Below are 12242 nucleotides of genomic sequence, written 5' to 3' on the forward strand. Positions count from 1 at the left end.
CGCACACCATTTGCAGTCAACTAGAGCTCTCAAGAGTCAAGACCCAGACAGCTTGTCAGCCTTGTCTTATGGTTTTCTATGAGTTGTCCAAGATGACTGGAAGATTCTCTTTTTTCTCATTTACATCTCGAGATATTCAAGGCTGTTTGATATGGTAAACCTAGTTCCACCGTCAGATTTAGTAGCCCCTCACCAAAAACCACTGCTTTAGAATCAAAGATAGCGAAAAGATTCGAAAACAATAGCATATGATTAAGGACCTGGAGTTGTCAATTTAATCACTTATGTGGGGTCACCTTGGCCAACTTTGTCGCTTCCAACGAATAATACTTTGCCATGTGGACATTTAAATATTTTTTTGAGAGGAAACGAGAAGTAAGGAGGGCCCACATCGTTCTTTTAAGTTTCCAATGATGTTTGCGGTAAGACCCGAACCCGTAAAGACATGTTTTTGCTGTTTCTCATATCACGAGATCTCATCAAAGGATTCTGATAAATGCTATTGGCTCACTCTTTTTCTTTCTTTCTCTCTCGCTCTCTCCAACCAGGCGCCAGCCACCAACTATATCTGCTCCGCTCTCTTGAAGAGCCCTAGGATTTTTCAGTTGTTATATTTGATTTTTTTATTTTTTTTCTTTCTCGTTTTGATACTTAGGGTTCGGTTCTGGACGAGGGAAGAAGAGAAGCGGATCAAGAGTTGCCAGTTTGATCTGGTTTGTACATTCTCTTGGATTCATCAATTTGATTTGGCTCTCTTCCTTTCGTTTTCTGTAGATTCTTGATCTTCCATTGTTTCTTTACTTAATTGTTTCGTTCTTTCTGTAATTTTGGGTTTTTCACATTATTTTAATTTCTCGGATTTCATTTTATCTAATTTTGGAATCTCATATCCTTGATTGAGTTCTATGGCAGTCGTTGCACTTATTTTCGATTTTTATTGCTTTTCTTGGTAAGTTTTGGATCTTAACTGGGTTTGGACGTGGGTAAATTGTCACTGAAACGAACTCTTTTGTGATAACAATCCCAGTTAATTTCTGTGCTACTGCTTCATTATTTTCAATGGCGAAAGAAGTGGTATGAATAGTTTTTAATTATTTCTGTGTGTGGTTTGACCGATTTGGAAACTGGTAATTCCTTGCTGAAATCTATTTAAGAAATCTGAGGTAATAATAGGGTCAAGGTGTATCATATCCTGGGAATTACATTGAGGAACCTATGAAAGAGGCAACGTAGTAGTTCTAGGAACTGTCAAAGCCCTAAAATTTCAAGTTAAATGGGAGACTCTAGAAGAAAGATGATTGATAACGTGCAGTGGTTCATCTGGTTCTCCACTGCTTACTTCTTGATCCTTATACATTCCATGGACAATTCAGTGTGCCTTCTTTAGGTTATGCTTTCCTTGACGATGCATGATGTTAACATCTTGTGAATGATGAAGATAACCCTGCTACAAGTTACAACTAGAGCTATTGTACTAAGTTAAATACCATTAGCATATAACCTCAGACGATTGGTTCTTGAACATTTTTCAGTTTCTTTTGATATGTATCGGGGCTCCTCTTAGTTACACAAGGACAAGCATAACCTTATCCCAACTAAACGGGGTTGGCTTCACGGAGCCATTAGAAGCTATGACTTTATTAGAAATAAAAGAAGTAAACAGTGAGTAAAACAAGAAATTGAGCAATGGGAGGTGTTAAAATATTAGTCATAGCAGCATCCACATACTTGGTGAATTTGTTTTAAATGTTCTTTCACTTAATTTTCATGCTAAAATCAAATTTGTGGAAAATTGTTCGTGGTTTCAACTTGCTTTGGGAAGTCTGGAATAAGTATAGAAGGACTAGAATAATAGATTATGTTTATTTAAAAGGGAAGGACCAAGATTGAGGATTCGGGGGAAGTGAGAGGTCCTTATAGAAAATCATGAAGTAGAGAGCAAAACCTACGGAGATCACCTGTATTTAGAGTTCAGTAATGTGCCAACAATCCCCTAAATCCTTTTGCTTGATTGGTTTCTGGAGGATATTAATCTTCTGTATGGACAAGTGCCTGTTCAGGTTTTTAAACTTTTTCCAACTGTTTTGGTATCCAATGTTATCCTGGTTTTGATGTTAATAAAGCCGAAAATCAGTGCACAGGGCTTCCACGTTTAGCAGGTTCCAGTTAGGGGCAAATTTATGCACCTTATCTCTATTTCCAGAAAGGCTGGTTTGATGTTGAAAGGAACAGAATCTCCATCATGGTTTTCCAATAGGATAGGAGTAGGACAGAAATGAAGACTGGGAAAATGATTAAAGAACTGATACAAAAAGAGACAAGATCTGAAACATCAGAAGTGATTTGACTAATCAGGAATTAATAATGGAAAAGGGAGTGAAAGCTTTGGTGAAGTGAAATCCTCTTTTTCTTAGCTGAGTTCAATTCTAATATTGCAGGTCTTGTTAACCTGCAATTTTTGTGATACCAGTGTTTCTGGAGTCAAAAGGATTGCGTGTAAGGGGTAAAATGATGTTGCAATGTTATGTGAGGAACTAAGGGAGCACGGCCTTAAAAGTGCCTTGGTCCCATGATATTTATCTTTGAATTTGTAATCAACTGTGAAGGGAACTTTTCTGACTACTATCTTAATTTTGGGCACCTAACTGTAGTGCTGGAATACATTTTGATCCGTATTTGCTGAAGTTTGTATGGATATATGGAAGTATATAAGCCTAAGGAATACTTAAATAAGTGCCTCTGCCAAATTTACATACGTTAATAACACGGTGTGCTTCATTGGGGGTTAAATATAATTCTTCAATGACAAGTTCTCTGTCTGGCAGTAATATGCGTTAGTGATTCCGCCTCCCCAGCTTCTCAATTGGCTTGGATCAAATATGTTCTTGGTTGAAAGCACTGATAAGTATTGGAACAATTTCTAAAGAGTAGCTTTGTTGTGGCAGTAATGTCTCTGTCTGGTGTGTTGGTGTTCCATGAGTGGTTTTTCATGTTGGGAGTTGGATTTCCTCTTCTTGTGGATTGGGACTGAGTGCACTTTTATTGTTTGAGTCAGCTTCAATGAGCCAACCCCCCCTCTCTTCTCTCTCATTTTTCCCTATAAAGAATTTTGTTGTAACCCATAAAGCATAACAACAAGGAACATGTCTCCCTCTTTCTGAAGTTTGTGAATCTGAAGCCCGTTCTGCGAGATCTGTACTTTGGTTTTAGGCATGCAGTGGTGTGACATCAATTTCTGATCTAGCGAAATAGGAAAGGTGCACTTCTTGTTATTTTTGTCATCGCCACTATTGATGTGCCATTGTTGTTCTTTGTGATCTACATTGTTACATGAGTTGGTAGCCAAGATAAATAGTTCCTTCTTGATGTTTTCGTTACCTCCATTATTTTTCTAAAGTAGAATATTGTAAGCTCATTAGTTACTAGTTAGTATAGGGGAAGATTTACCTGGACATGCTCCCATGGTTTTTTTCCTTTCACCTTGAGAGGGTTTTTCACATAAAAAATTTGTGTATTTTTTTGTGGATTGGGATTTGGGTGTTATTTTTCTGTCACATGTTTGGTAACTGCCGTGAATCTTCATTAATCTGCACACAATCATGAGAGGTTTGATTCTTCCACCATTGCATAGGTGATGTTGTGAACTAAATAGTGGATGCAGAAGAATGAACTGTATACGACAGTGTGAAACCTAGTTTGTGATTCAACCTTTTTGGATTGGAGGATGTCCATCGTCGTCTAGTCAACTAGCTGAGGAATATTTCAGAGCTTCTTGAAAGTTCCCTTTCTCTTCGTAAGAGTTGGGCATTGCAAACAGTGAATTGTATACAACAATACGAAGCTTATGAAATGATCAAAGTAACTTGTTTCTTTCATAGCTATAGGGTGGTACTGTCTTGACAACCAAGTTAATCAGATATGTGCTTTACGACTATTAGACTGTGAAATGTCACTGAGACTGCAAGTTTCCTTGAATGTCCCATTTGGTATAAGTTACTTGGTTCTGAAAAACATGGAGATAACCTCAAAAAGTATATGGACTTGTGAGAAAGCTCACGTTTTAATAATACTCTTTAAGTTGGTGCAGAGATGTCGCATTTTCAACTTTTATAAAACAGAACAAAAAAACTAAATACTAAGTCCTTCAGGTACCGTTTGTTTGAAGAATTTGAAGTGAGGTAGGAAAAAAGGGGTAGGAGATAAGTAAACTTTTTCACAAATTCCAAAATTTGGATTGTTTGGTTCAATGGGATGGGAAAATGAGAAGACAAGCTTCCTTAAATTAATTTAAGGAAGCTCGTCTATTGACGTGTCATCCCACTTTTCCTATCCCATCTCTTTTAAAATTTCTATATTTTTAATGGGACTTTGTGGAAAAAGGAGGGATATGATATAATTGGGACCCATATTGTCAACTTTTACACAAAACCATTTCCTTTCCATTCATGTTCCCTCATCCCACTGTTAGCAGGTCCCACATGTTTATTTTTCTCACCCTTTATCTTGCAAACAAACGAAGGGTCATTGAATACTTCAGCCATTTATCAGCAGACTCAACAGATGGAATACATACAAGTCCTTGGTTAAGCTTCTCCTTGATGGATCAGTGACCTACTTCCACATGATTTGTCATGCTTAATTAGTTTGTGGGCAATACTAATGGCAGATTTCGTATCCTAGTATAGCACAAAGATCTTGTAGAAGGCCCTTGAGCCATACAAATCAGATATCCATGTCATGGCACAAAATTTTGACACAATAGAAATAAAAGTTGGTGCTGCTTCCAGTTTCCATGGTTTCAGGGTGATGAAGGATGTAGATCTAGGAAAAGGACTGAGAAGATTGAAAAATCAATACAAAAATGGCCACTAAGGACTGAAAAGGGAAAACAAAAACATATAAAAGTTTTTCTAGGCCTTAAAAGTTTGATTTAAACCTTGAAACCCTAAAAACATATAACTACCCTAAAATCCTAAAAGAAAGTTGATTCTTTATATAGGGTCTCTTAGGTCATTATCTGAGGAGATTTGAGACCTCAGTATTGAAAGAGAAGATACTTGGTGGTCTGGAAAGGTTTTTATAGAAGTAGACAGAGGGAAGAAATGTAGTAGATGAAGAAGAGCAGAAGGTGGATCCCCAAAAAAGAACAAAGCCAAATCGTATTTATGATAAGAGAAGAAGGTAATTGAAAGTAGAACCTCTCGAACTGTAATGGAATAATAAATATAATGAAAGAGTTTGAAAGCTTGCATTACTGATGCAAAATCATCACCAAGTTGGGCATTTTTGCTTGGGAATAGTCTAGGAATGGATGATATGTGTATGTATTTTTGGTTCCATGGGTCAAATTTGTCATTGGGCCTATTTGGTGGGTCTAAAATATGGCTAGAAAGTAAGAAACGGGATTTATTTTATTATCTTGTTAGAGTCCTATCATAAGTCTATTTTCTTCATTATTTCACTTTCCCAGTTACTTTAGGTTATCTAAAAGGTAAAGGATTGGGTTGAATTTTTTCCTTTTCAGTGTAGAAGTTTATGTAGGAATTATCCTTTGATTTTGATTACTAGTTTGAAATTAAAATTATGTCAGCCAATGTGGCTATAAATTACGATTTAATTGCCAGTCAAGCCATGACTTGATGAATTGAATATTGATTTTTGTTTATTGCTACCGGTGAGGTACAATGACCTAACATCGTTGTGGGACAATCTCTTCCCTTTCTTATGTGATTTCTTATCTTCTCTTAAGAATATATATCCTCATTCATCTGGTGTTCAAGAACATCTTCAAGAAAGTAAGTTGAATTATCTAAACCCCTATTCTTTTTTTCTAATCTTCTATCTTCTAGATTTCCTAACCCTAAATTCATTTTTTTTCTTTCCATTTTCGTACTCTCCAGGAAAACCAAATTTCCAGTTTAGGTCTGCACCTATAGTATCATTAGAATGGTCCTAAACTTTAGGGATCATCCATATATACCATTGCTTAAGGTTTCTCCAAGTTCCACCCCATTCCAATAACCTTTTATCCCATATCTCAAGAATTTGCCCCATCTAGCCATATGCCTCATTACTCTAAATTGCTCTAGAGCTATTCAACCACCATAACCTATTTTCTTATGTATTCCAATCAACTAGCCCAGAATCTTAAAACTTGACACCCTTACTTTTTGAGTTGAGATCTCAGAAAGCTAGCCCTAGTTGAATCTTTTCAATCCATGGCTACATCATCCTAACATAGTACTATTGCTATTTTTTTCAGTTTCAAACTCTCAAGAACCTCTCCAAGTTTTTGTTTGAGGTTTGTCTAGCATTCACTTATTGTACACCACATTTCCTGTTACATGCATATCTAAACTATGAAACTCAATCAATTTTCTGATCCTGGAACTTTAATGCATCATTTTAGTTGCTGTTATCATCATCGATGCGCTATGGTTGAACATTTTTCTTTTTACTGTCTTTCTTATGATGAGTTTCCCACTGTATTACTACTTGGACTTGTGTTTAATGTCAACTGTCAATCTGTCCCTTCTCTATTGCTTCTCTTTGGTTTTTTCAAATACATAAAATTGCTTCTCTTTATTATTGGATGATCTCCCACCTGACACTTGCTTCAATATGTGTGTTTTGGTATTTTTTTCAGCCTTATGTCTTTGCTTTTCACTTTTCATACCTACTTTTATAGTTACAGTTCATGAGTTCATGAACATTTGGCAAAAACTAATTAGTCTTCAGAGAGAAATGAGTATCAGTAGCTTCATGGACATGTCAATTGAGTATGAAATGTTTGGAAAATAGAGTCGTTATTTGATCTGAAATGCCCTCCTCTTGGTCTCTGTGTCGATATACATGCATGGCACCATTATGAACTTAGATCTTGTGCCCACTGATGAAAGAAACTGTGCATTAAAAATGTGCAGATTTTAATCATCTGATGTAATTTATTTGTCTTGTTTTATCGAATAAGTCTTGAAATCTGTCATTTCATGTTACATTTTTTGCATACAGGATCTGTTCCTTTTTATCCATGGCAAACTCAAAGGTTTCTTCAAACACCAAAAGTTTTCCATACCCGGGGAGACAATCACTGCTACCTCCTAAGAGCCCCTTCCCAAGCATTCCATCATCCTATGCTGAATATGGCACAAGTTCTGCAATAGGACCAAAAGGTGTTCCAAAGCCAAGAGAGGGGCATAGACACCACCAACGTACTTCCTCTGAGAGCTTTCTAATAGAGGAGCAACCTTCTTGGCTTGATGATCTTCTTAATGAGCCAGAGACACCTGTGCGAAGAGGTCACCGGCGGTCTTCTAGTGATTCTTTCACATACTTGGATGTGGCTAGTGCTTCTAACATGGATTACTTAGCTCAGGAGGACAAGTTAAAAAACACCTCTGTACCTACATGGGGATCAGTGGAATATGATCCTTATCAAGATGCACGGCATGCTTCATTGTATGCTGAGCCAAATTCTTTTGGGAGGCAGCAGAATAGGTCATGGGATCCTTCACTGAGTTCAGCTAATTACCAAAGTAGACCGCAATCTTCAAGGGACAATATTGTTCGTCAAAGCTCTGGACAGTTGCCAGTTCCACAGGAACCAGGTGGGGGTTCGTCGACTGCTACTGACCGGCAAGAACTGGAGGAATCTGGGTCTAATAATGCAAGAGGTTCTTCTGATTGGAAGGATAACTCTTATGCTAAGCCTTCTGCAGCAGAGACTGATCCCAAGCGGGCTAAACAGTAAGAAACTCTTTAGTCATTTATCTCAGTATTATTTTTATTCCTGAACTTCTAATATGTTGGGAATTTTCACCCTAAACTTAGAAAATATTTGTGTATTTGCCATAAAAATATGCCTCTGCAGATGTTTCAAGTGTAAATTCAACTAGCTAACTGTATCTCATTGGTCCTGTACCCTGCCCTAAAGGGGGAAAAATACAAAGAAGAAGATAACTGTTGATTGCACTTAAAAAAACAAGTGAGTTAGAAAAGAAAGATTCTGTCTTGTGCTGAGCTGATGGGTATCATTTTTGGGTGGATGGGTTAATGGATGTTTGGTTCCCCTGTTCTATGCTACTCTAATGGATACTGAAGTACATGACATCTTGATGCTCATTCTATAATGAATTGTTTAAATGTGCCCAGCTGATTAGTTTAATGATTGAGTCTAAACTGCTCCTCAAGTGCCCAATCTTCATGGGAAGATCATTTTGGGTTCTCAATCTCTGACATTAGCAAAATCTAGAATAATTTGTATGTTGAAAAGAGAAAAACATATGTCTGAATGAAAACCTAAGAATACAAACAAGTTGCATACTATTATTTGTCATCTTTGTATATATGACATTGGGATTCTTCTACTGCAGGCAATTTGCTCAACGGTCACGAGTCCGGAAACTGCAGTATATTGCTGAACTGGAAAGGAATGTCCATGCTTTACAGGCAAGTCCAGGGGTTGCTAAATGCAGAACTTATACTGTTTAAGACGTTGAACTATCACATTATTACATTGTTATTGTTTCTCATGTATATGTGAATTTTTAGGCTGAAGGTTCCGAATTTTCAGCCGAGCTTGAATTTCTGGACCAGCAGAATCTTATATTGAGCATGGAAAACAAAGCTCTCAAGCAACGGTTAGACACTTTAGCACAGGAGCAACTTATAAAATACTGTAAGTCTCTTTATTTGATTCGCAAGAGCTGTTATCCTTGGGTTAAATTAGTTGAAAAGTTTGTGGGCACAGTGCTACTGAGAACTCTCAGATTCAAAATGTGACTCATCATAATTTCCATGCGTAATAAATGCACCAATCAAGTGAAAAGGTTGATGGTGCATACAAATTTCTTGCTAAGCCACTACTCAATCTCCCCAGTCCCTCTATTTCTTCACTTTTCCTTTTGTGAATATTAGCTGAAGCTATAGCCATGCGTTTCTTATTTGTTTCCTGTGTTGTTTACCAGCTAAACTTTCACTTTATGAATTGACAACTTAGGCTCATTTTGTTCTATGGGGAAATTAAAAGGAAAGGGAATGAAACTTCATATAAAAAAAAATCCTTGATTTTATTTCTGACTGCAAAAACATTCTATATTTTGGTTTGAAATTCACTTTACTTTACATCTAAGTCTCTTTAATTTGAAAAATTAAAAGAAAAAGTTACATAAAAAAAAGCATTATTACTTAATATGGTTAGAAATACAACTACTTCATTTAATCAAGTTGGGTTCTTGGATAATGAAATAATGAACACCAAACTTTCTTTATTAGCTTTAAAAATTTTTGTTTTCCTTCCCTTACATTTCCCTTGCAACATTACAGAGCCTTGAGGAATTATGAAGTGCAACCTGTTCAGCTAAGCTAGTCGTCCCAATATATGTTATTATAGTTTTCTTGTTATTGGGTTTTACTGAAGTTGCTTGTTGTTTTTTTTTTCAAGTCTCTGTTAACGTGTACTTCTACAATTTTAATGTGTCTCTGGAGAGCAACAATATTGAGGTTCATTTATGACACTGGAGGTACCACCGGCCACCAGTATGTTAATTGTTATGTCATCTTAGATTGAAAGAAAACAGCATATTTTCTTTTGTCTTAATGCAAGTCATTTCTAAAGCAGTATTTCCTTAATTCCTTCTAATAAATTGTTACCTGTTCTTATTACTGTATAGTTCCCTTTTTCTTTTAAGACATTTCATTATATGCTCTTGTTGGGAAAGTTTGAGCATCTGGATTTCCTTTTCTACATTTTTTTTTTGTTTTTGTTTTTTGTTTTTTGTTTTTGATAATTCATATTTGAACAAACAACAGCTGTAGCCCGTAGATCCCCTGCCTCCCCCTTGTCAACACGCCCCACCCCTAAAGACCCAAAAGAAATTAAAATGCTCCCTGCTTTTTGGTGAACCGTAACTGGCTGATATTACTGATAAAAGTATAATATGAATTTCTGGGTACTATTTTTTTGGTGAAAAACTAAAATCTTCTGAGGTTATGTTTCAGTGGAGCAGGAAATGTTGGAGAGGGAGGTTGCGAGGCTACGGGCACTGTATCAGCAACAGCAGCAGCAGCAGCAGCAACAACCACCACAAGCATCATCAGCTCATCGCCGGACCACCAGCAGAGACTTGGATTCCCAATTTGCCAACCTCTCTTTAAAGCATAAAGAGGCCAGTTCTAGTCATGAGCCAGTCACTGGGCCAGTTCGTATTTGAGTTACCGTAGGTTGTGTCATATTATTTGAGTCATTTTGAATTTGAGTTCACATAGGATGTGCCATATTTTGTATCTTGCATCATACTGGCGACCAAAGTAGTGTCTTTCATGCAGAGGCACCAAGTGTAGTCAACATAGTCCTGACGCCCTGATGGAATACTATGGCTTCCCATGAACCATATTGTGTTTCAGGTATCTTCATGTGCACCTGGTTGTCATGCTGGAGAAAGTTTGATTTTCTGGCAGATGATTCATCGGAGGTGATAACTTCGTAATCTTGCACAACCCTCACCACCCGTGTCTCTTTCTACATTGCATCGCAGAATGTATTTCTTATTTGAATTTTATTATGGCCACGATATTTGGTTGAGTACTCCCTTTTCATAGCTAGCAACATCATGGTCTTGATTGTCTTGACAATGAACCCTGCTTTGTATAGATTGCTAAAGATAGGTTAGATGTAGGGTAGGCATTTATCAACTGGCTTGTTGGATTAAGGATTGCGATGACTTTGTGTAAGTGACACGGGATGTTTCTGTGCCTCCTAAATATGTTCTTAAATTTGTTTTCCTCTAAAATTTGTTATGAAAAGCTGAATGCATTCTAGCTTGAGATGGCGATCTACAAAAGCAAAGTTCTGCATGTATTACGCTCGATTTTAGAAGCCAAAGTACGTTGGTTGTGCATTCTGGAATTGTTTTCTGTTATCATTTGCATATGTGCATCTGTGAACATTTTGCGTTCTTGGTCTGTAACCAAGCAGCAATGACCGTTCACGTGAACAGTGTTGGTCAATCTATGTTAGTTATCAGGGAAAATAATTGAGTCGTCTCCAACTACTAAGAAATGAACTGAACAAAGGCTCCTGTTTTGGATAGGGATGCTTCAGATCCAAAGCTTATTCCCATGGAAATTTGAAAATGATAGGGTATCGCTTGGGAGTGAGGCGTTTTGATCAAAGCTTTAAACACTGCTCTCTCATGAGATTTGCACGGAAGCAATAAAAGCAGAGAAAATGACAATCCCCTCAACTGAAGACATCCTAGGGTTAGTCCTGAAATTCTTCAAAGAGGATACCTGTTTGTGCCCGTGGCAATTATTATTTACACAACTGTCTTGGGACATCTGAAAATGACCGTCTTGCTTCTAATGTGACAGGCCAGTTTTTCAAAACATGTCTTAAAACTGATGATAGGTTCTTGAATTTTTTTTTCTTTTTTGGATAAAAGGATAAATTAAATTATTAAAAAGACAGTTACATAGGTTACTTAGTTCAACTACATTTCAATCATTCAGAAATTCTGAAATTCTATAGACGGTCTATGTGCTAAATAGGTGAACTATTGCTGGAATGTGGGGTTCTTAAAACTATTGAAGCCTATTTTTATACAAATAGTTAGATTTGCCAAAAAGGGGACTCAATGAGCAAGTGGCCACTGTTTGTTCTTTGGGTTTTGAATTAGATCAATCACTACTTGCGTGTTGTATCAAACGTTAGCAAGCTTGATTTGTGAGTTTTGAGCTTGATCTATTCTGATACGAAGTCCAACAATTAAAGCCTCAATAATATCTCAATTTCCTTAAACCTCTTGTGCTGATGTAGTTGACCTGATTCTGAGTTCAACTTCAATGCTGTTCATTAAATGTGCTGTGCTGCCAATGGTTGATATCAAAATCTTGACCGTCCGTTTTGCTTTTAACCATCTGCGAAATCTTGACTGTTGGCAGTATAATGCACAGCATTCAAGTCTGCCCCCTGGTTCTTGAACTTGATAACAACACAAGGTGCAGGACAAAATGACATTCTATTTTCCATAAGTTCTTGTTTTACTTCTTTGGTTGCACTTTTGGACCATCAAAGTCCAACAGGGAAATCATGTCACCCAGTCCATTCTTTCAAAAGTCAATCCTTATTAAAAGAAACAAATAATACATATAGAATTGGAAACAGAGAAGAATTTAAATCCACACAAAAGAAAAGGACAAACCCATAGTTCAAAGTTTCCCACAAGCCAAGTCAAAGTTCGGAT

At 36.9% G+C, this 12242-nt stretch overlaps 1 protein-coding gene across 1 annotated transcript; it reads left to right on the forward strand.

Annotated features, from left to right (window-relative positions):
• The first annotated feature begins 512 nt into the window (after positions 1–512).
• LOC149016572 (uncharacterized protein At4g06598-like) lies at positions 513–11303 on the forward strand. The gene is made up of 5 exons (XM_089154671.1): positions 513–713; positions 7012–7746; positions 8373–8448; positions 8551–8677; positions 10000–11303. Exons 2-5 carry the CDS (start codon positions 7031–7033, stop codon positions 10209–10211), a joined length of 1131 nt encoding a protein of 376 aa, XP_089010797.1. The 5' UTR covers positions 513–713; positions 7012–7030; the 3' UTR covers positions 10212–11303.
• Positions 11304–12242: the final 939 nt, after the last annotated feature.

The sequence above is a fragment of the Hakea prostrata genome, chromosome 5 (genome assembly GCF_041222555.1).
Source record: "Hakea prostrata isolate BN-2017 chromosome 5, UWA_Hpros_2, whole genome shotgun sequence".
NCBI classification, from domain to species: domain Eukaryota; kingdom Viridiplantae; phylum Streptophyta; class Magnoliopsida; order Proteales; family Proteaceae; genus Hakea; species Hakea prostrata.

Coding starts and splice junctions, on each gene's coding strand:
- LOC149016572 (XM_089154671.1), top strand. CDS start 7,031: ATGGCAAACTCAAAGGTTTCTTCAAACACCAAAAGTTTTCCATACCCG. Junction 7,747..8,372: donor GATCCCAAGCGGGCTAAACA/GTAAGAAACTCT, acceptor CTTCTACTGCAG/GCAATTTGCTCAACGGTCAC. Junction 8,449..8,550: donor GGAATGTCCATGCTTTACAG/GCAAGTCCAGGG, acceptor GTGAATTTTTAG/GCTGAAGGTTCCGAATTTTC.